We start from the raw sequence: 19807 nt of genomic DNA on the forward strand, positions 1-19807 counted from the left end.
AGCACCATATGCAGGCCCTTGAACTTCCAGAATTGTGAGCTAAACAAACCTCTTTTCTTTATAAAGTTACCCAGACTCAGGTATTTCATTATAGATACCAAAAAAACGGACTAATTCATACCCCATAGTAAAGTGGAACAAAGCATCTTTCAGATTACATATTTCCCTTTTGTAGGGTGTAGGAGGACAAACTCATATACCCAAAGTCAAATATCTGGAATCCATACAACTACATGTATCTGACCAACGTCCATGAACAAAGTCCTACGAGTCCAGGCCCTACAGTGAGTTCTGGGGATTCGAGGCCCAGTAACATCAAAGCTCTGGACCAGGAACTGCTATTTTCCTATCAAGGACATTTCTGGTGTTGTAGCTTTGACACTGGAACCTAGGCACTGCCTTGGAGCCAGCTCAATGGCAAACTCTACCCAAATAGGGGTGTTCCCTACTGGACAATGGCAAATAGCCCCTACCAAAAGAGACGAGGACAGTGAAGTGGCAGCAAAGGCAGCTACCATCTACTGGCAGCATCAACCTGCAGGGCACTGTGCCCTGCACACAGGTCATCTCTCACTGACTACCGCCCTCAACAACAGGTGCTATTATTACCTCCAGTGTAGGGGGAACCAGGCACAAGAGAGCACAACTTGTCCAAGGTAGGGAAGCTAAAAACAGAAGAAGCACAGGCTGGCGCTGTGGTGCAGCAGGTAAAGCCGCTGCCTGCAGTGCCAGCATCCCCCATGGATGCCAGTTCGAGTCCTGGCTGCTCCTCTTCTGACCCAGCTCTCTGCCATGGCCTGGGAAAGCAGAAGATGGCCCAAGTTCTTAGGCCCCTGCACCTGTGTGGGAGACCTGGAAGAAGCTCCTGGCTTCAGATGGGCCCAGCTCTGGTCGTTGCGGCCATTTGGAGGGTGAACCAGCAGATGGAAGACCTCTCTCACTCTGCCTCTGCCTCTCTATAACTCTTTCAACTAACTAAATAAATCTTTTTAAAAAAAATAGAAGCAGCAAAATCTAAACCCAAGCAGTAGGCTGAACTTAGCACTGTGGCTTTTAACCACTATGTTATCTATCACCCTCCTGCTAAACATCTTTCACCAAGTATATAGAGCAGGTGAATAAGGAGATGGTACCAAAGACACTGGGTTACAGTCCCAACACAAATACACAGCTATTCAGATGGTTTCTCCGGCTGCTTGCACTGCATTGTAACCTTATAACGAACCTTAAGCCTGAAGGTAGGCTAGGTGGGTGTCCTCACCAGAAAACACAAGACTGGGAAGACAGAAGAAAAAGCTACCAGAAGAGCCATGATTCCTGATTGAAAGGCGCAAATGATAAATGTCTGCAGTGCTGGGTGTCTCTGCTATCCTGACCTGATCATTACACCATGTATACGTGTAGGGTAATGTCACACTGTACACCACAAAGGTGAGTACAATGACTATGTGTCAATTAGAAATAAAAATTGGGCCGGCGCCGCGGCTCACTAGGCTAATCCTCCGCCTTGCGGCGCCGGCACACCGGGTTCTAGTCCCAGTCGGGGCACCGATCCTGTCCCGGTTGCCCCTCTTCCAGGCCAGCTCTCTGCTGTGGCTAGGGAGTGCAGTGGAGGATGGCCCAAGTCCTTGGGTCCTGCACCCCATGGGAGACCAGGAGAAGCACCTGGCTCCTGCCATCGGAACAGCGCGGTGCGCCGGCCGCAGCGCGCTACCGCGGCGGCCATTGGAGGGTGAACCAACGGCAAAAGGAAGACCTTTCTCTCTGTCTCTCTCTCTCACTGTCCACTCTGCCTGTAAAAAAAAAAAAAAAAAAAAAAGAAAGAAAGAAAGAAATAAAAATTGAGGGCAGGTGCTGTTGCTCAGGGGGTTAAGTCTCGGCCTACGGTACCAGCATCTCACATTGGGTACTGATTTGAGCCTCAGCTGCTCCACTTCTGATCTAGCTCTCTGCTAATGCACCTGGGAAAGTAGCGGAGAATGGCCTAAGTCCCTGGGCCCCTACATTCATATGGGAGACCTGGAAGAAGCTCCTGTTCTTGGCTTTGGCCTGGCCCAGCCCCAGTCATTGCAGCCATTTGGGGAAATGAACCAGTGAATGGAAGATCTCTTTGTCTCTCCTCTCTCTGTAACTTTCAAATGAATAAATAAATCTTTAAAGAAATTTTTAAAAAAATGGGGGCTGGCTCTGTGGCATAGAAGGTTAAACCTCCCTCCACCTGCAACACTGGCATCCCATATGGGCGCTGATTCGAGACCCAGCTGTTCCACTTTCCAATCCAGCTCCCTGCTGATGCGCCTGGGAAAACAGTAGAAGACGGTCCAAGAGCTCTGGAAGAAGCGCCTGGCTCTTGGCTTCGGCCTGGCCTAGCCCCAGCTTTTGCAGTCATTTGGGGGAGTGAACCAGTGGATGGAAGCTGGCTTGCTCTCTCTCTCTCGCTCTCTCTCTCTAACTCTGCCTTTCAAATAAATAAATCTTTAAAATAAATTTTGAAAAAATAAAATAAAAATTTATTTTCATTTTTCCTCTTGTAGAGCTCTACCCAGTTACTCTGGCTAAATGTAACAACCCTTTCTCCAGTGCCCTTTGCTGTGTGAAAGATTCTTTAACTACATCTCTGTACGGTCTCATGAAATTTGATTGCATCAAAACCTGTAACTTCTACGAGCTTTTCAATGAGGGGAAGAGAAAAGCAGGAAAATTAAAACTGACAACCAGATGCTGTGCTAGGTCACTGGATACTACTTATTTCTCACAAAGCTCAAAGAAGCAGATATCATGGTTTACAGAAAATCGAGGCCAGAAAGGGTAAATAGTGTAAGCACAGTCCCGGTGAGAAGCAAGGAAGTATTAAGACTCCCTTGGCCAGTGCCATGGCTTAACAGGTTCTAGTCCCGGTTGGGGCGCCGGATTCTATCCCAGTTGCCCCTCTTCCAGGCCAGCTCTCTGCTATGGCCCGGGAAGGCAGTGGAGGATGGCCCAAGTCCTTGGGCCCTGCACCCGCATGGGAGACCAGGAGAAGCACCTGGCTTCTGGCTTCGGATCAGCGAGATGCACCGGCCGCAGCAGCCATTGGAGGGTGAACCAGCGGCAAAAGGGAAGACCTTTCTCTCTGTCTCTCTCTCTCTCACTATCCACTCTGCCTGTCAAAAAAAAAAAAAAAGACTCCCGTCTGTGGGAGTCCAGCCCTCATGCCCACCCATCCCGCACACTGTCTTCAATCACAAGGACTCCAGCTGTCCCACAGGTCCTCCTAGGACAATAAAAACAATCTTGGGATTTACCCTAAGAATAAATTGTAAATCCCTTTTTCTAAGAACACACACATGTTGTTTGACTTAGAACACAAAATATTTTTGCCACCTTTGGTCAGAAGGTCAAGGTTTTCTCTTTCAGCCTCTCCAACAATTGCACAGACCACTTCTCTGCCACACTCGTGATACGCTCCCTCTTGATCTCCTGTTTCAATGTCTTGAACCCACAGCAACAACCTAGATAGTCCTAGTGCAACCTGAATTCAGAATTCCTTAGACGTGTGACCTTTTTCCTTTTACTTCACCTAGATCTAATTCAACAGCTACTAGTCCTACATGACTTATTATGATTATGATTATTCATTTACTATTTTAAGGAGAGACAGGGAGAGAGACAGAGATGGGGAAGGGGGAAGAGATCTTCCATCTGCTGGTTCACTCTCCAAATGCTTGCAACAACTGGGGCTGGGCCACGCTGAAGCCAGGAGCTGGAATTCAATCTGGGTCTCCCCAGGGGGTGGCAGGGCCACGACTACTTTAGTTATGTAGCACATGTGGCCTCCCGGGGTGCACATTAGGGGGAAACTGAGAAGAAGAACAGAAGTCAGAGACTCAAACCCAGACACTGCAACATGGGGTGCAGGTGCACCTTAACCACTGCACGGAATGCCTGCTCCTCTTTATAGTTTTATTGAAAACTTTCAACTAAGCTTCCATGGAAACCCCCATCTTCCTGCTCACATTTCCCATGCTTGCAAAACTTTGATATAAGAATTACAGTGAGATGAAGCAGGTGCGAGGAGCGGCCCACGGTTTCTGACAAGGGTGTAACTGTAGCAGTGGAACAGAAATGGTCAGTGCTTGAGGGAGCAGCAACACTGGGGGTCACAGGGTCACAGCTGGCGGAGAGCACGTGGGCGACTCCAGGAGGCACAGAAGCGCGAGCAAATTAGAACTGTGCGGATTCCGAACAAGGTGAGAGTTCTAATCTTTTGTGCACGCAGAGGAGGACAGAGTGTGTTCGAAGGCAGAGCTACTAAGAGACGGTCAAGGAGAAAAGAGACTTTTACTTTCAATTCTTCAAATTATTAGTTACAGAGAAACATTACAACTAATCACAGGCAAAATGTAGGCTAGCAGAAGGATAAGAAAAACACAAGCAGGGCCAATAAGAGTTCTTATGGGGGCTGGCGCTGTGGCATAGCGGGTAAAGCTGTGACCTGTGGCGCCGGCATCCCATATGGGCGCCAGTTCGAGTCCCGGCTGCTCCACTTCCCATCCAGCTCTCTGCTATGGCCTGGGAAAGCAGTAGAAGATGGCCCAAGTCCTTGGACCCCTGCACCCATGTGAGAGACCTGGAAGAAGCTCCTGGCTCCTGGCACCGGATCAGCACAGCTCCGGCCATTGCAGCCAATTGGGAAGTGAACCAGCAGATGGAAGACCTTTCTCTCTCTCAAATAAATAGAGAAATCTTAAAAAAAAATAAAATAAAAGAGTTCCAATGAACAAGCAAGTGAGTCCACACAAGTGAACTGAGTGCTAACCAGCTGGAGAGAACAGGAAGCAGGCACCTTTGTCAGCTGTTACACTAAAGCACTCATTTTTTTTAATGTCTGTATGTATAAAAAATACTTGTGTATATATCTGTATGACATATAAACATATATGCATATATTACACACATAACAAGTCATATATAACATTTGTCCAACTGTTAATGTGAAATGGAATAAAAAGATAAGTTTATTTTGGTGTAAAAAATTTTTGAAACTCATGTACAGTTTTTTCAGATTAGGCATTTTCCATGAATTCTTTGGGGACTTATATGCATGGCTTTGAAAAAAAAATTCACACCAAAATAAAGTTATCTTTTATTTCACTTTCCATGAGCTTTCCGAAGCAGCTTCACCTGCCTTACATTTTTACACGTGTAAATGTGTGTATTCTATGTCACACACACATGCACACACAGCGTCATGGAATCTATACTGTATGTAGCTGCATAGCTCTTCCGTGCTCCTGACTCCTACGTATACATATTTTGCTACTCCTTGAACACCAGCACGAGGGTAGGTGTGAATCTTTGCCATCCTCATCCAGATTACCCACAGGAGGTTAACTGCCTGTCACAAGCTGTGGATCGTGGCCAACTGCAAGGCCCTCCTCCTCAGGATGGGACTTTCAAGGTCTCAGGCCGGTGGTCAACCAGCCTGTTGGAGCACCTCAGTGGCTAGAGGTTCCCTGAGCCACGTGCAGCCTATTCTATGGCAGACCACTTGAACTGTAGAAAGTTCTTGCCATATTGGACCCTAACCTGCTTCCTACAGCCTGCGGCCTCTCACCCCAGCTGTGTCCTGTCCAAGCACAGGGAATCAGTCAACGCCCCTGCTGTGGGGCAGCAGACAAACACAAGTGAGGGTAACCACCAGGTCCTCCGTCTCCTCTCAGGCAGGGGGACGGAGACGCGGCTTTCAGCGGGAACCCCATATGATGACAGGGGAGCAAACACTCACCACACTTCACCATCCCTACTTCATAGCACTTCCGAAGTCGGCAGGCCTGGCAGCTTTTGCGCCGGTTCTTATCTATGGTGCACTGATTTGTAGCTGGACAAATATAGTCATTATGTCCTACAGCAGAGCAAAAAAAAAAAAAAAAAAAGAAGAAGAAGAAGGAAGAAAGCTGTCGTTACCAGTGTGTTGGTGGAATCTCTTCAAGGTGAGCCACGCTGACAGCTCTCCCCAGCTGAGCCAGGCATGCACCTTCCTAAGGGCACGCTCAGGAACGAAGGTAGCTGCAGTGTCGCAACGTCACCCTTGGTAACGGACAAAGACCTAGGACAGCTCAACACCCTACTTTTGGGCTAATAGGTTATTCTCTCCACATGTTTAAATTCTCAAAGTGGTCACTTCAAAGTGGTCTCCTCTGGACGCGGAAAGTGAAACAGTCACATGAACCCATCTGCTCCAGGTCACAGAATTCCTCCAGAGCTGTGACCGTGTACCGAGTCCCCGAATTCAGCTACTTGTATTACTTTACAGAGACAAGGGTACCCCCAAAAGATCATGGAAAATGCAACGAAAAGTTTATTTTGGTGAAAAGAATCTTGAAATCCATGCTATGCATTTTCCACAGTTTTTGAAGCAGAATACACTTCCCCACCAACTGCCGCTGGGCTTGGTTACTGGGCTCCCTTGGCCACTGGTACACTAATAAATGGGCTGCTCCAGGGAAGGAGTGTGGCACAGTGGTAAAGACGCTGCCTGGGAAGGCCTAGGTCCCATACGGAAATGCCTGGGTTCAAGTCCCAGTTCTGCTCCGGATTCCAGCCCCTTGCTAACGCACACTCGGAGGCAAACAGTATGACCTCCAGTCACCCACGGGGAAGACACAGGCTGAGTTCCTGCCTCCCAGCTTGGCCTGCCCCGGGCTCCAGTTGTTGCCGCCATTTTAGGAGTGAACCAGCAGATAGAAGACCTGTCTCTCCGCCTTTCAAATAAATAAATCAATCTTAAATATATATATATATATATATATATATATATATATATATATCCCAGGGCCAGCGCTGTGGCACAGTGGGTTACAGCCCTGGCCTAAAGCGCTGGCATCCCATATGGGAACCAGTTCAAGTCCCAGATACTCCTCTTCCAATCCAGCTCTCTGTTATGGCCTAGAATAGCAGTGGAAGATGATCCAAACCCTTGGGCCCCTGCACCCACGTGGGAGACCCAGAAGAAGCTCCTGGCTCCTGGCTTCAGATCAGCACAGCTCCGGCCATTGCAGCCATCTGGGGACTGAACCAGCGGATGGAAGACCTCTCTCTCTGTCTCTACTTCTGTAACTCAGTCTTTCAAATAAATAAAATAAATCTTAGAAAAAAATATATATATGCTGGTTAAGATGCCTGTGTCCCACGTCAGAGTGCCCGACCGAGTTCGATTCCTGACTTCAGCTTCCTGCTAATACAGACATCGTGCTGCTCAGAAGATTGGATTCCTACCATCCTTGTGGGAGACCTGGATTGAGTGCCTGGCTCCTGGCTTCAGTCCCAGCCAGAGGCCATTGTGGACATTTGGGAAATGAACCCAGCAGATACGTCTGTTCATGCTCTCTCTTTTCCTCCCTCCCTCTCTCCCTCCCAAATAACAAGAAATTAAAATACTGTGTGTACTGGGGGATAAAAAGAGAAAAAAACCTAACTGGCCTTAGTTGTCAAGTGTTAAAACCATGAAAATCAAGGAAAGACTGAAGAACTTTTCTGGACAAAGACACAGCAATGAAATGCAACACGTGACTCTGAACTGGATCCCTGTGCTGTGGATGGCACTGCCGGGAAAACTGGCAAGACCAGAACAGAGCTTGAGGATCAGATATATCTTCCGATGCTCGCTTCCCAATTCTGACAGCTGTGTTGTGGCTACACGGGAAACGCTGAAGTGTTTGCGGGTAATGGAGCATAGTGGTGGTGACTCATTCTCAAAGGATTCCAGGAAGAAACAGGTCTTTATATCCTATATGCATGTTTTCTGTAAGTTTGACACTCATTAAAAGCAAATATTTCCACTGCCTTCCCAAATAAACTCATTCACTCAAATACAGATAAATAATCAAATGCAGATAAATTGAAATTTCTCTATTTTTCAGATGGTATTAAATCCTGAAACTAGTTTTCCTTTTGCCAACTCCGCAGATTTTAAAGACCATTCTTCAAAAGACATGGTCCATGCTTGGACAATAATCAAATTCTTATTCTCTCCAATTTTAGGTAAATTCCAGTAACATTTGTTCAACAAAATATAACCTGAAATGGAGCTGTTTGTAGTGCCACCACCATGCCCTGAGTTGGTGATTCCAGTTCTAGAAGCTGGACCTCCCCAGAGATGCAAAAAATCACCCTCGGGCAATTTCCCCAGGGCCACACGCAGGAAGCCACACCAGGCCAGCCTGACACCCCAACACATCTCACCACCTACAATCCCCAGCGCTTTGCATCAACATTTCCCGTCATCTGATAATTTCCTTCTAAAAGTCATGATCCCCTTTAACAAAAATCTTAAAAATCCTAAGCTCAGTTCAACAGCCTCCTTAAGGTTATGGTTTCCGTTCTTTATGCTGCATAACAAAGTTCTACAAATCGAGCAGCTTAAAACAAATTTACTTGGTCATCATTTCCACGAGATAGAAGTCAGGTGCAGCTGAGCTGGTTGCCCTGGTGAGGGTCTCACAAGGCTATACAGGAGGTGAGTGAGGGTCTCACAAGGCTGTATGTGAGGGACTGGGGGCTTCATTCTCATCTGAAGCTTGAGGTCCTGTGCCACGTTCAGCTGAGCTGACAGAATGGCTCCTCGTGGCTGTAGGACGGAGATCCCCATTTTTCCTTCCTTCCTTCCTTCCTTCCTTCCTTCCTTCCTTCCTTCCTTCCTCCCTCCCTCCCTCCCTCCCTCCCTCTCTCTCTCTCTCTCTTTCTTCTTTCTTTCTTTCTTTCTTGCTAACTCTCAGCGGGCACCGCTCAGTTCCCGGAGGCACCTCACAGCATCACCTCTGCTCTCTTCCAGGCCTAGAGAAACTTCTGGCTTTTTTCTTTCTTTCTGGGAGGCAGAGAGACAGGAAAAGAGAAAGAGAAAACTCCCATCTATTTGCTCACTCCCCCAAATGCCCACAACAGTCAGGACTGGGCTGGGCTAAAACTAGGAGCCAGGACCTTAATCCAGGTCTCCCACGTGGGTGGCGGGGACACAGGGGAGGGGGAGACAATACCATATGTTCTCCCTGATCCGTGATAACTAACAGAGCTCCTAAAAGGCAATCTGTAGAAATGAAATTGACACTTTGAGAAGCAATGACTTGAACAGCCCTTGTCTTGACTGTTGAGGAACAGGTTTTTTTTAAAAACTATTTATTGAACTCTTTATTTAACATAAAGTTAATCATATGTGTAGAAAGTCCATTGAAAATAGATCTTAGTGGCCGGCGCCGTGGCTCAGTAGGCTAATCCTCCACCTTGCGGCGCCGGCACACCGGGTTCTAGTCCCGGTCGGGGCACCGATCCTGTCCCGGTTGCCCCTCTTCCAGGCCAGCTCTCTGCTGTGGCCAGGGAGTGCAGTGGAGGATGGCCCAAGTGCTTGGGCCCTGCACCCCATGGGAGACCAGGAGAAGCACCTGGCTCCTGCCATTGGAACAGCGCGGTGCGCCAGCCGCAGCGCGCCTACCGCGGCGGCCATTGGAGGGTGAACCAACGGCAAAAAGGAAGACCTTTCTCTCTGTCTCTCTCTCTCACTGTCCACTCTGCCTGTCAAAAATAATAATTTAAAAAAAAATAGATCTTAGTGATAAATAAGAGCAGTAATAAGAGGCAAAGAAAGAGGGATGGGAGGGTGGGCACAGTGGGAAGGATCATCACATTCCTAAAGTTGTAATTATGAGGTGTATGAAGTTTGTGACTGTAAAGCTTATAGTTCTACATACATTTCTATAGACTTACTTCTAAGGGTACAGTTTTTTTGTTGGTGTTTTTGTTTTTGTTTTTGACAGTGAGAGAGACAGAGAGACAGACAGAAAGGTCTTCCTTCCATTGGTTCACTCCCCAAATGGTCGCTTCAGCCAGCACGCTGTGCCAATCCAAAGCCAGGAGCCAGGTGCTTCTCCTGGTCTCCCATGCAGGTGCAGGGCCCAAGCACTTGGGCCATCCTCCACTGCATTTGCAGGCCACAGCAGAGAGCTGGCCTGGAAGAGGAGCAACCAGGACAGAATCCAGCACCCCGACCGGGACTAGAACCCGGTGTGCCGGCGCCGCAGGTGGAGAATTAGCCTAATAAGCCGCAGCACCAGCCACTAAGGGTACAGTTTAAAAACTTGCCATGGGACCCCAAAACCCCTTAAGCTGGGTGGTAAAAATACCATCTTAAGTGTTACAGTGATCATATAGATAGGATTAAGTGCTAAAGTGATCATATGGATAGGACTAAGTGTTTGATAATAATGATAGAATTAAAAAGGAGTGAATGCTACAACATGAGAACCAGTCCACACAGCAGACTCAGGCATGGAAAGCCAAGACACTGACAAAAATATCCTACATGAAGGATCTCTGTGAGTGAGACCCCAGTGGAAAGAAGTGGTCATCAAAGAAGGAGGTACTTTTCTCTGAAGGGAGGAGGGAACTTCCAGTTTGCTTATGGCATTGTCTAAAATCTGACAGAGTTTGAATTCAAAAGGCTTCCATAGCCATGACAGCTCATGTCAAGAGCCTCGGTGATCACTGACGTCACACATAAGAGTTTTAATTGTTAAATGAACGACAGGAGTCATTGTGCACTAACTTCCTACGCAGGACCTCTGTCCTCAAGGAGTTATATTATGAGAGTTTACAGCACAACTTGTTTGAAAAGATTTCTTTTACTTTACTGTATTAATTGGAGGATATTCCTATGTCTCCTAAGTTTTAGTTATGCCTAAGTGTCCAACCTCATTGCTTGCTCTTAGATGCTTCCTTAATTAATGATAAAACTCATTCTCAAGGACTTAGTCTCACAAGTTATAGTTATGTCTAAGTGCTCACAAAATAGGTATCCTTCTTGGGTGCTTCTTTAAAGTTAATTTAGTTTCTTAAAAAAAAGTGAAATTAACTTCGAGATGCAATGACAGTGAACAGCCCTTGTCTCAACTGTTGAGGAACAGTTTGTTTTTCCGTGCAAATTGTTGAACTCTTCACTTAGTACAGAGTTGGTCTTAGTGTATAAAGTTAATTGAAAATGGATCTTAGTGGAGAATGGGGCTGAGAATATGGGAGAGGGAGGGGTGGGAGAGTGGATGGGCAGGTATGGTGGGAAGAATCACTATATTCCTAAAATTGTATTTATGAAACGCATGAAGTTTGTATTCCTTAAACAAAAGGTTTCTTGGGGGGGGGGGGGAGTTGTATAATCTTTCTGAAGAACAGTTGAAAATAGCTGCTCAGAACTTCTTTAAACATTAATACACTTTGACGCTATAGATTTGTCTAAAATATATACAGAACTCTGCATGATGGCTCAGCAGGTTAGCTGCCACTCGTGACGCTGTACACCAGCTCAAGTCCCAGCTGCTCTAGTTCCAATCCAGCTCCCTGCAGATGCACATAGGGAGACAGCAGATGATGGCCCAAATGCCTGGGCCCCTGCCACCCATATGGGAGACCAGGATGGAGCTCCTGGATCCTGGCTTCAACCTGGCCCAGCCCTGGCTGTTGTAGCCATTTGGGGAGTGAGCCAGCAGATGGAAGGTATCTCTCTCTCTCTCTCTCTCTCTCTGTGACACTCTGCCTTTCAATTACATAAATTAATAGAATTTGTGCGTGTGTTTGTATATATGCATATATCTCCAGAGAAAACTTTCAGAAATTTTTCCAAAACTTCATGAACAAACTAATCACAGCATTACCTAAAAGAATAACTGATAAGGACTTCAATAATAAAGACTTAAATAAATTAGCCATAACTATCGGCTAGAATATCATTTCTAGAAATTCAAAAATATGGGAAAATGATCACAACATTAAGTGAAAAAGGACACAAAATTCTATGTGTATTGTCAGTCCAATTAATTTAAAATTATTGGGGCCAGCGCTGTGGAAAACTAAGTTAAGCCTCTGACCATGGTGCCGGCATTCAATATGGGTGCTGGTTGGTGTCCAGGCTGTTCCTCTGATCCAGCTCCCTGCTAACAGCCTGGGAAAGCAGTGGAAGATGACCCAAGGGGCTGGCGCTGTGGCTTACTTGGTTAATCCTCCGCCTGTGGCAGTGGCATCCCATATGGGCGCCGGGTTCTACTCCCAGTTGCTCCTCTTCCAGTCCAGCTCTCTGCTGTGGCCCGGGAAGGCAGTGGAGGATGGCCCAGGTGCTTGGGCTCCTGCACCCACATGGGAGACCAAGAGGAGGCACCTGGCTCCTGGCTTTGGATCGGTATAGTTCCGGCTGTAGTGGCCATTTGGGGGGTGAACCAACAGAAGGAAGATCTTTCTGTCTCTCTCTCTCTCTCTCACTGTCTAACTCTATCTGTCAAAAATAATTTTAAAAATTAAAAAAAAAAAAGGTGACCCAAGTGCTTGGGCCCCTGCACCCATGTGGGAGACCAGATGGAGCTCCTGGCTCCTGGCTTTGGCCTGGCGCAGCCCTGTATGTTGTGGCCATCTGGGGAGTGATTCAGCAGATGGAAGATCTGTCTCTCCCTCTAACTCTTTCAAATAAATAAATCTTTTTTTAAAATCTTCTTTTAATCCTGATCATGTAATCACACAGATTGAAGTATATTTGAAATTCGGTCTCTATCACAATTTAAATTTATCTATGTTTCAAGTCAAAAGAGGAAACCAAAGGAAGCTGTCATTTCTTATAAATGATCTATAAAGGACAGAACAAAAATATCAAAGTTCCCTTTTTAAAGACTGTTTAGGCCGGCGCTGTGGCTCACTTGGCTAATCCTCCACCTGTGGCGCTGGCACACCGGCTCTAGTCCCAGTTGGGGCACTGCTTCTGTCTCGGTTGCTCCTCTTCCAGTCCAGCTCTCTGCTGTGGCCCTGGAGTGCAGTGGAGGATGGCCCAAGTGCTTGGGCCCTGCACCCGCATGGGAGACCAGGAGGAAGCACCTGGCTCCTGGCTTCAGATTGGTGCAACGCCAGCCATAGCAGCCATTTGGGGAGTGAACCAACAGAAGGAAGACTTTTCTCTCTCTCTCTCTCTCTCTCTCTCTCTCAATCTGCTTGTCAAAAAAAAAAAAAAGACTGTTTAAACATTGAGAACCTGACAGCCCTGGCTGATTTTGTAGGTGGGCATGACACTGGAAATGACCAAAACTGAACTGTCAGTTATTATCAGCTAAACACAGCATTCAAAGAGCATTCGCACATACAGATGTTTCTCCAACAGCAGAAAAACAGTATTTAAATGCTCATGTCATTGGTTGTTGGTAGGTCAAAATTTCCTTGAGCATTAAAATCCTGGAACCTCAGCAAGGCATAGAATCGCCAACTTATCAAGAGTTCAGTTCTGAGTTTCAGAAAACCTGAATTGTTCTTACCATAGATGACAGGGAAATGGACCTGACTTTATCATATTCTACTGCTCCAGGGATCATAAATAAATAATCACTGAACATGTTTTTACACCATCAACCTCATGTCATCTTGAGCACGTCCATTTCACAGAGGAGGAAACAGGCTGGGAGGGGAAGTCTCAGAGCTAGGAAGTGGCGGTGTCAAGACCAACAGGGAGGATCCCAGCATTATGCTGGGAAGCTGATCTGCAGCTATGTACATTCTTCTCCTTACCACCCTCTGGACTCTAGGTAAAAATGTCCTCAAAATCTAGAGTTATCCATGGGTGAGTTAATTGGGTAAACTGCTATTTGCCACGTGCAAGGCTGCTTTTCCTCACTGGTCAAGAACAAAGCGCAGAGACTTTGACAGAAACGGGAGGGGAGCTCTAGGATGGGCACAAAGGATGCCGCCAGGAGTGGCTGCTGTGAGACAGGGGACAGGGCAGAGGGACAAGAGCACCAGAGAGCAAGAGAATGACTTCAGCCAACCAGGGCTAGGGAAGGAGGGACGCGTGCCCCAAGACGGCCAGTGCACACGACGTGAAGTCTATTTAACAAGCGATTGGGAAACAGAAGAAAACAAAACCTTAGCCTAGGAGGAATTGGAGAAGGTTAGTCTAAACTACACCAGACAATAAGGGAGTTGGTTCTAGGGAAGATGTACTTCTAGATCAATTCTCCAAATACACTGCCCCTGGGGCCAGCATTGCGGCATAGCAGGTAAAGCCTCCACCTGCAATGCTGGCATCCCATTTGGGCACTAGTTCACGCCCTAGCTGCTCCACTTCCAACCCAGCTCCCTGCTAATGTGTCCTGGAAAAAGCAACCAAAGATGGTCCAAGTACTTGAGCCCCTGCTACCTACGGGGGAGACCCAGATGAAGTTCCTGGCTTCCGCCTGGCCCATCCCTAACCATTGAAGCCACCTGGGGAGTGAACTAACGGATGAAAAAATCAAACCCTTTCCCCCCTCCTCTCTCTCTCTCTCACTCTCTTTGTAACTCTTTCAAAATAAATAAAAACCTTTTTTAAAAAAATACACTGCCCTTGAATTCCTAGTTTCTGTTCATCTCCACAAAATGTACAAGGGTGCTTCAAAAAACTTTATGGATAAAAAATGAAATTAAGATATATGTTTATTTGAAATCCACGGATATTTTTCATAAAGTGTCTTTTTCCATGAACTCTTTGAAGAACCCTCAATATGCATGGATTTGAAGATTTTTTGCACCAAAATAAATCTTTTGTGCAGAAAGAGAGAGAGAAGAGAGAAACAGAGCTCCCATCTACAGGTTCAAATCCCTGCCACAGCTAAGGCTGGGCCAGTGCTGGAGCCAGGAGCTGGGACTCCTGTGTGCAGCAGGAACCCAATCACTCGAGCCATCGCTGTTGCATCCCAGGGTCTGGAACAGCAGGAAGTTAGATTTGGGAGCTGGGGCTACAAACTGAACCCAGGTACTCCAATATGGAATGTGAGCCTCTCAATGCCAGATGCCTACCCCTTAAACAGATCTTTAAATTCCCTCTTCCCATAGTCGTGTTATAGCCCTCTCATGTTAAGTTTCTCTTCCCTCAGGAGTCAGCCCACCATCAAAACTGCTATGCTTGTCCTTTATTAAACCTAAGTCAGTCTGAAGAAACAGTCTTTGCAATTCCTCACGAGCACACATTTTTTCCAACCAATATCTTCACAGGGTTCTAACTAGACATGTTCTTCCTAACACCCCACGGGTGAAGATGAGGTGGGGTGCACTGGAGCTGGCTATGTAACCTTGGGGCTCTGGCGTAGAAACAGGCAATGCAAATCAGGCGCTCTACACATGAAGATAAGCTACCCTCCCCTCCCCCGACCACCGCTCATCAAGCACCTGGTGCGCCCAACAGGCCAATGGCGGAATTTCCATCCAGCCACCTCTGCAAAGTTGTCTGAAGGCAAAGCTGGAAACTGAAAGAGCGGCTAACAGTACTCTTGTACCTTGAATGCTCCTTTTAAAGAAGGCCTTACACCCTTCACACGACCAGACTCCGTAGTGATATCCCGACGCGTAGTCGCTGCAGACAGCACAGAAGCGGGCATCCTTCTTCGAACTTGTCACGGGGCTGGCGCAACTGTCTCCACTAACCTTCCTCTTCAGGGCCTCTCTGGGGACCAAGAAAATATCCATTTTAAAGGAAGATCAAAGGGAAAGAAATACTTTCCAGGAAAAAAAAAAAAAAACAGTGCTCACACGGACTAATTTGATCTCTTTGTCTTCCAAGGGCTCATAATAGATACAACAGTACTTCCAAAAGCTCATGGAAAAATGGAATTAAAAGATAAGCGTACTTGGGGGAGGGGGGGGCAGGCAAAAAATTTGAAATCCAGGCATAGTTTTTTTTTCATAACACACAGTTTCCAAGGACCTTCTGAAGACCCCCTTGTACATCCCACAAAACCTGACAGAGCAGAACCTTCACTGCTATAGCAGATCTGTAGAGCGACCTCTGTTGAGAGCGGCCAGGTGAGTCGACGCCCATCCCCGCAGTGCGGACGAACACCACTAACTGCAGCAGTGTTTCAGCCACAGTGGCAGGGGCGTCCCCGCGTGGCAGAAATGAAGCGGCCAGATGCAATCGCACCCAGAGGGCTGAGCCACAGGCAGGGCACGCTGCCACCCTCCCTGGTCGCTGAAGTCCACTGACATCACGGGGATGGGCTTGAACTCACACAACCTGCTGCAAGCACCAGTCACTCCCGTCCGCATCACACAGCAGCTGGTCAGGCACTAGAGCATCCCGTTTCAACAGAAGACAAAACCTTTCCTTCCGCAACTTTAAAGGCCTACTGGAGTAACAAATGGACTCCACATCACACGAAGACGAATGATACTCTGGTTAAAAGAGAGGGAGGTGGGGAGAGGGCAGAAAGGAGAAGAGAGGGGAGGAAGCCGGCAGCTGCCTGGCCAGGGAAAGCTCAGGCGAAGGAGAGGCTCGGCCCTGGCCCCACGGCGTAACCGGCCCAGCACAGAAGCACACGAAGCACCAGACCCAAGCCCGGCCACTTCCTCGTTTTGCTAGGGCATATTTCGTTTGGAAAGTATGATAAAGGATTTACCATTTGATCAATGAAGGTAATTTTCACTTGGTTTAGCTTGTCCAAATATCAGAACTTTGATCAGAATTCATGCTCAAAACAACATACTTCTGCCTTTAAAGGCTGAATGAAAAGCACTGCTTTTATTTATTTTTTTAATTTTTTTTTTTTTTGACAGGCAGAGTGGATAGTGAGAGAGAGAGACAGAGAGAAAGGTCTTCCTTTTTGCCGTTGGTTCACCCTCCAATGGCCACAGCGGCCGGCACATCTCACTGATCTGAAGCCAGGAGCCAGGTGCTTCTCCTGGTCTCCCATGGAGTGCAGGGCCCAAGCACATGGGCCATCCTCCACTGCCTTCCCGGGCCATAGCAGAGAGCTGGCCTGGAAGAATGGCAACCGGGATAGAATCTGGCGCCCCAACTGGGACTAGAACCCGGTGTGCCGGCACCGCAAGGCAGAGGATTAGCCTGTTAAGCCACAGCGCCGGCCTTTTTTAATTTTTTTAAAATACTGTTTTTAAAAAGTTTCCCATGGGGCCAGCCTTGTGATGCAGCAAGTAAAACCACCTACAAGGCCAGCACCTCATGCAAATGCCGTCTGTGTCCCAGCTGCACCACATCCAGCACCCTGCTATTGGGCTGGGAAAAGCACTGGAAGATGACCCAAGTGTTTGGGCCCTGCCGCCCATTTGGGAGACAGGATGAAGCTCCTGGCTTTTGCCTGGCTCAGCCCTGGCCATTGTAGTCATTTGGGGAGTGAACCACAAAATGGAAGCTCTCTCTATATATCTCTCCCTCCCTCCACTTATCCCTCCCTCCCTCCCTCCCTCCCTTCTACTCTGCCCTTCAAATAAAGAAAAGAAAGTAATGAACTTTCATATCCAACATGTTCTCATTTAACTTTCATTGTTTTAGAATTTTATCTCCCTCTTCTCTTCCCCTCATTAATGTCTTCCCTTCAGAGGTACAACGATCATTGAAAATGTCCATTAGACTGAGGCCAGTGCTGTGGCTGTAGGCTAAGTTTCCACCTGCAGCGCTGGCATCCCATACGGGCACCAGTTCTAGTTCCAGCTGCTCCTCTTCCTGTCCAGCTCTCTGCTGTGGCCTGGGAAAGCAGCAGAAAATGGCCCAAGTCCTTGGGCCCCTGCACCTGTGTGGGAGACCCGGAGGAAGCTCCTGGCTTCAGACCGGCCCAGTACTATTGCGGCCATTTGGGGAGTGAACCAGCAGATGGAAGACCATTCTCTCTGTCTCTCCCTCCCTCTCTCTGTAACTCTACCTCTCAAATAAATAAATCTTTTTTTAAAAAAAAAAAAAGTATTATTAGACTGAAAGAATCCATCTTACCTTGCATTTAAAGAATACAAATATTCTTTTCCACTTCAGGAAATTTCAAATGATGTCTATATTAAATGGTTTCCCACCAATTTTATAATGAGCTGGGCATCTGGCCTAGCAATTAAGATACCTGCACCCCACATGGATGTACCTGGGCTCTTTACTCTAGCTCTCTGCTGATGTGCACTCTGGGAGGCAGCAGCGACGCCCTAGTAGGTGGGACACTGCCACCTACATGGCAGACCATGAGGGAGCTGTCAGTTCCCGGCTTCAGTCTGGCCTGGTTCCTGCCACTGTGAGCATTTGAGAGTAAACCAGCAGATACAGGAATGCTGTCTATCCCTCCTTCTCTTTCTCTGCCTCTCAAAAAATTTTAAGCTGTACCAATTGCCTGTCTTTACAGGTTTCAGGCAGCTAGTATTCGTTTAAGTTGTAGTACTGCCGCACTTATTTTTATCCCGGGAACAATTTTTCATGAACACTATATTGTGATTTCACTATAAGATGAGTCTAACCTAAAACTAAAAAATTTGGTATTCAAACTTAAGAAAAAAGGAAAACAATTTTTATAGTATAAATACAGCATTCACGATAGTGAGCTGTGCCTGCAACACTCACCTACAAGTACACTTTTTCAATGAAGATTGGAATATTAGAAGAGAACACGGGGCCAGCGCTGTGGCATAGTGGGTAAAGCTGCTGCTCGCAGAGCCAGCATCCCATACGGATACGGGTTCAAGTCCTGGCTTCAGATTGGTCCAGCTCTGGCCATTGCAGCCAAGTGGGGAGTGAACCTCTGGGTAGAAGACTCTCTCTCGCTCTCTCTCTCTCTCTCTCTGCCTCTGCCTCTCTGTAACTCTACCTTTCAAATAAATAAGTCAATCTTAAAAAAATAAAAATAAAAGGAAGAAGAAAACAGTATATCACGTTTTAGGTGCTCCAAGTAATGTATGACTGATTACGAGAATTGTTCAAAAAGTTCAGGGAACATGGTATTAAAATGTGAAATCCATCATCACACACACATTCCATGAACTTTTTGAAGGATCCTCATTAAAAAAAAAAAAAGACGCTGGGAATGCACGTCTGTCTTCTCAGTAATTGTGAGGGAACCGAGTCCCCACGAACTACAACTCAGAACAAAGACCGGCTTCACCTGTTCACAGGCGAAGTGTGCTCCAGCGATCGCACTTCACACCAGGAAGGCTTCTGAGGTTCTGGGTACAGAAGTGACGACTGACAACGGATCGCTAAAGGAGACAGGTGGCCAGGAGTCGGCCACAACACATCTGGACTTGCGGTCTGTCGCCCCGGCCCACGGTCCACCTCACTGGCACCGCTGGGGACGCTGTAATTCATCATGGCAGGGCTGTAGAAGGTCATGGCGGGGTATTCATGGTGGCTCTCTACGTAGGAGGAAGGGACGTAGAGGTGGCCGTGCTCCAAGGGTAAGACAGACTGACTGCAGTTGTAGGAGGCAGGAGAATGAAGGCTGGGTGGTGAGTTTTTGATATCCATGTCTTGAATAGGTAGCAGCTGTGTAAACGCCTTGAGAGATGAGGCACAGAGGGACATTACAATATCCTCAAAGGCTCATGGGTGGGGAAGATAGCTGGAAAGAGAAGCAAAAGACATTGCTAAGTTACACCTACAGTTGGAACAGCTGAAAAATGTTAAAACTTTATTTTTAAAATATTCACACATCTGAATAGGATTACAAATACATCCTGAAAGATGTGTACGAAAATATTAACTCAGAGGAGTGGGAATAAGAGGTATGGACTACTCATCTTCTAGAGTATTTCTTGATTGGTTTTGTTGTTATTGTTAACCACAAGAATTTTTTAATGATGGGAACTTAGTCTACAGTAGTATTTAAAAAGGCACAAGATTAGGAGTGGACGTTTGACTTGGTGGTTAAGCCACCAGTTAGGACACCACCCTCCCATATCAGAGTGCCTGGGTTCAAGTCTCAGCTCCACTCCCATTTCCAGCTTCCTGCTGATACACCCTGGGAGGTGGCAGATGATAGCTCAAGTGGTTGGGTCTGTGCCACCCTCATGGGAG

At 47.0% G+C, this 19807-nt stretch overlaps 1 protein-coding gene across 2 annotated transcripts in view; it reads right to left on the reverse strand.

The window, feature by feature from the left end:
* ESR2 (estrogen receptor 2) overlaps positions 1–19273 on the reverse strand; it is a 56561-nt gene extending 37288 nt beyond the window's left edge. The window contains exons 1-3 of one of the 2 annotated variants that reach the window (XM_062181325.1): positions 18897–19273; positions 15303–15469; positions 5768–5884 (exon numbers count right to left, since the gene is read on the reverse strand). In XM_062181325.1, coding sequence (XP_062037309.1) covers positions 5768–5884; positions 15303–15469; positions 18897–19258 — 646 coding nt within the window. In that variant the 5' untranslated portion in view covers positions 19259–19273. The remainder of the gene's footprint in view (positions 1–5767; positions 5885–15302; positions 15470–18896) is intronic. The other variant, XM_062181326.1, reaches the window with a different exon arrangement.
* Positions 19274–19807: the final 534 nt, after the last annotated feature.

Source organism: Lepus europaeus, chromosome 22 (genome assembly GCF_033115175.1).
Source record: "Lepus europaeus isolate LE1 chromosome 22, mLepTim1.pri, whole genome shotgun sequence".
Taxonomy (NCBI): domain Eukaryota; kingdom Metazoa; phylum Chordata; class Mammalia; order Lagomorpha; family Leporidae; genus Lepus; species Lepus europaeus.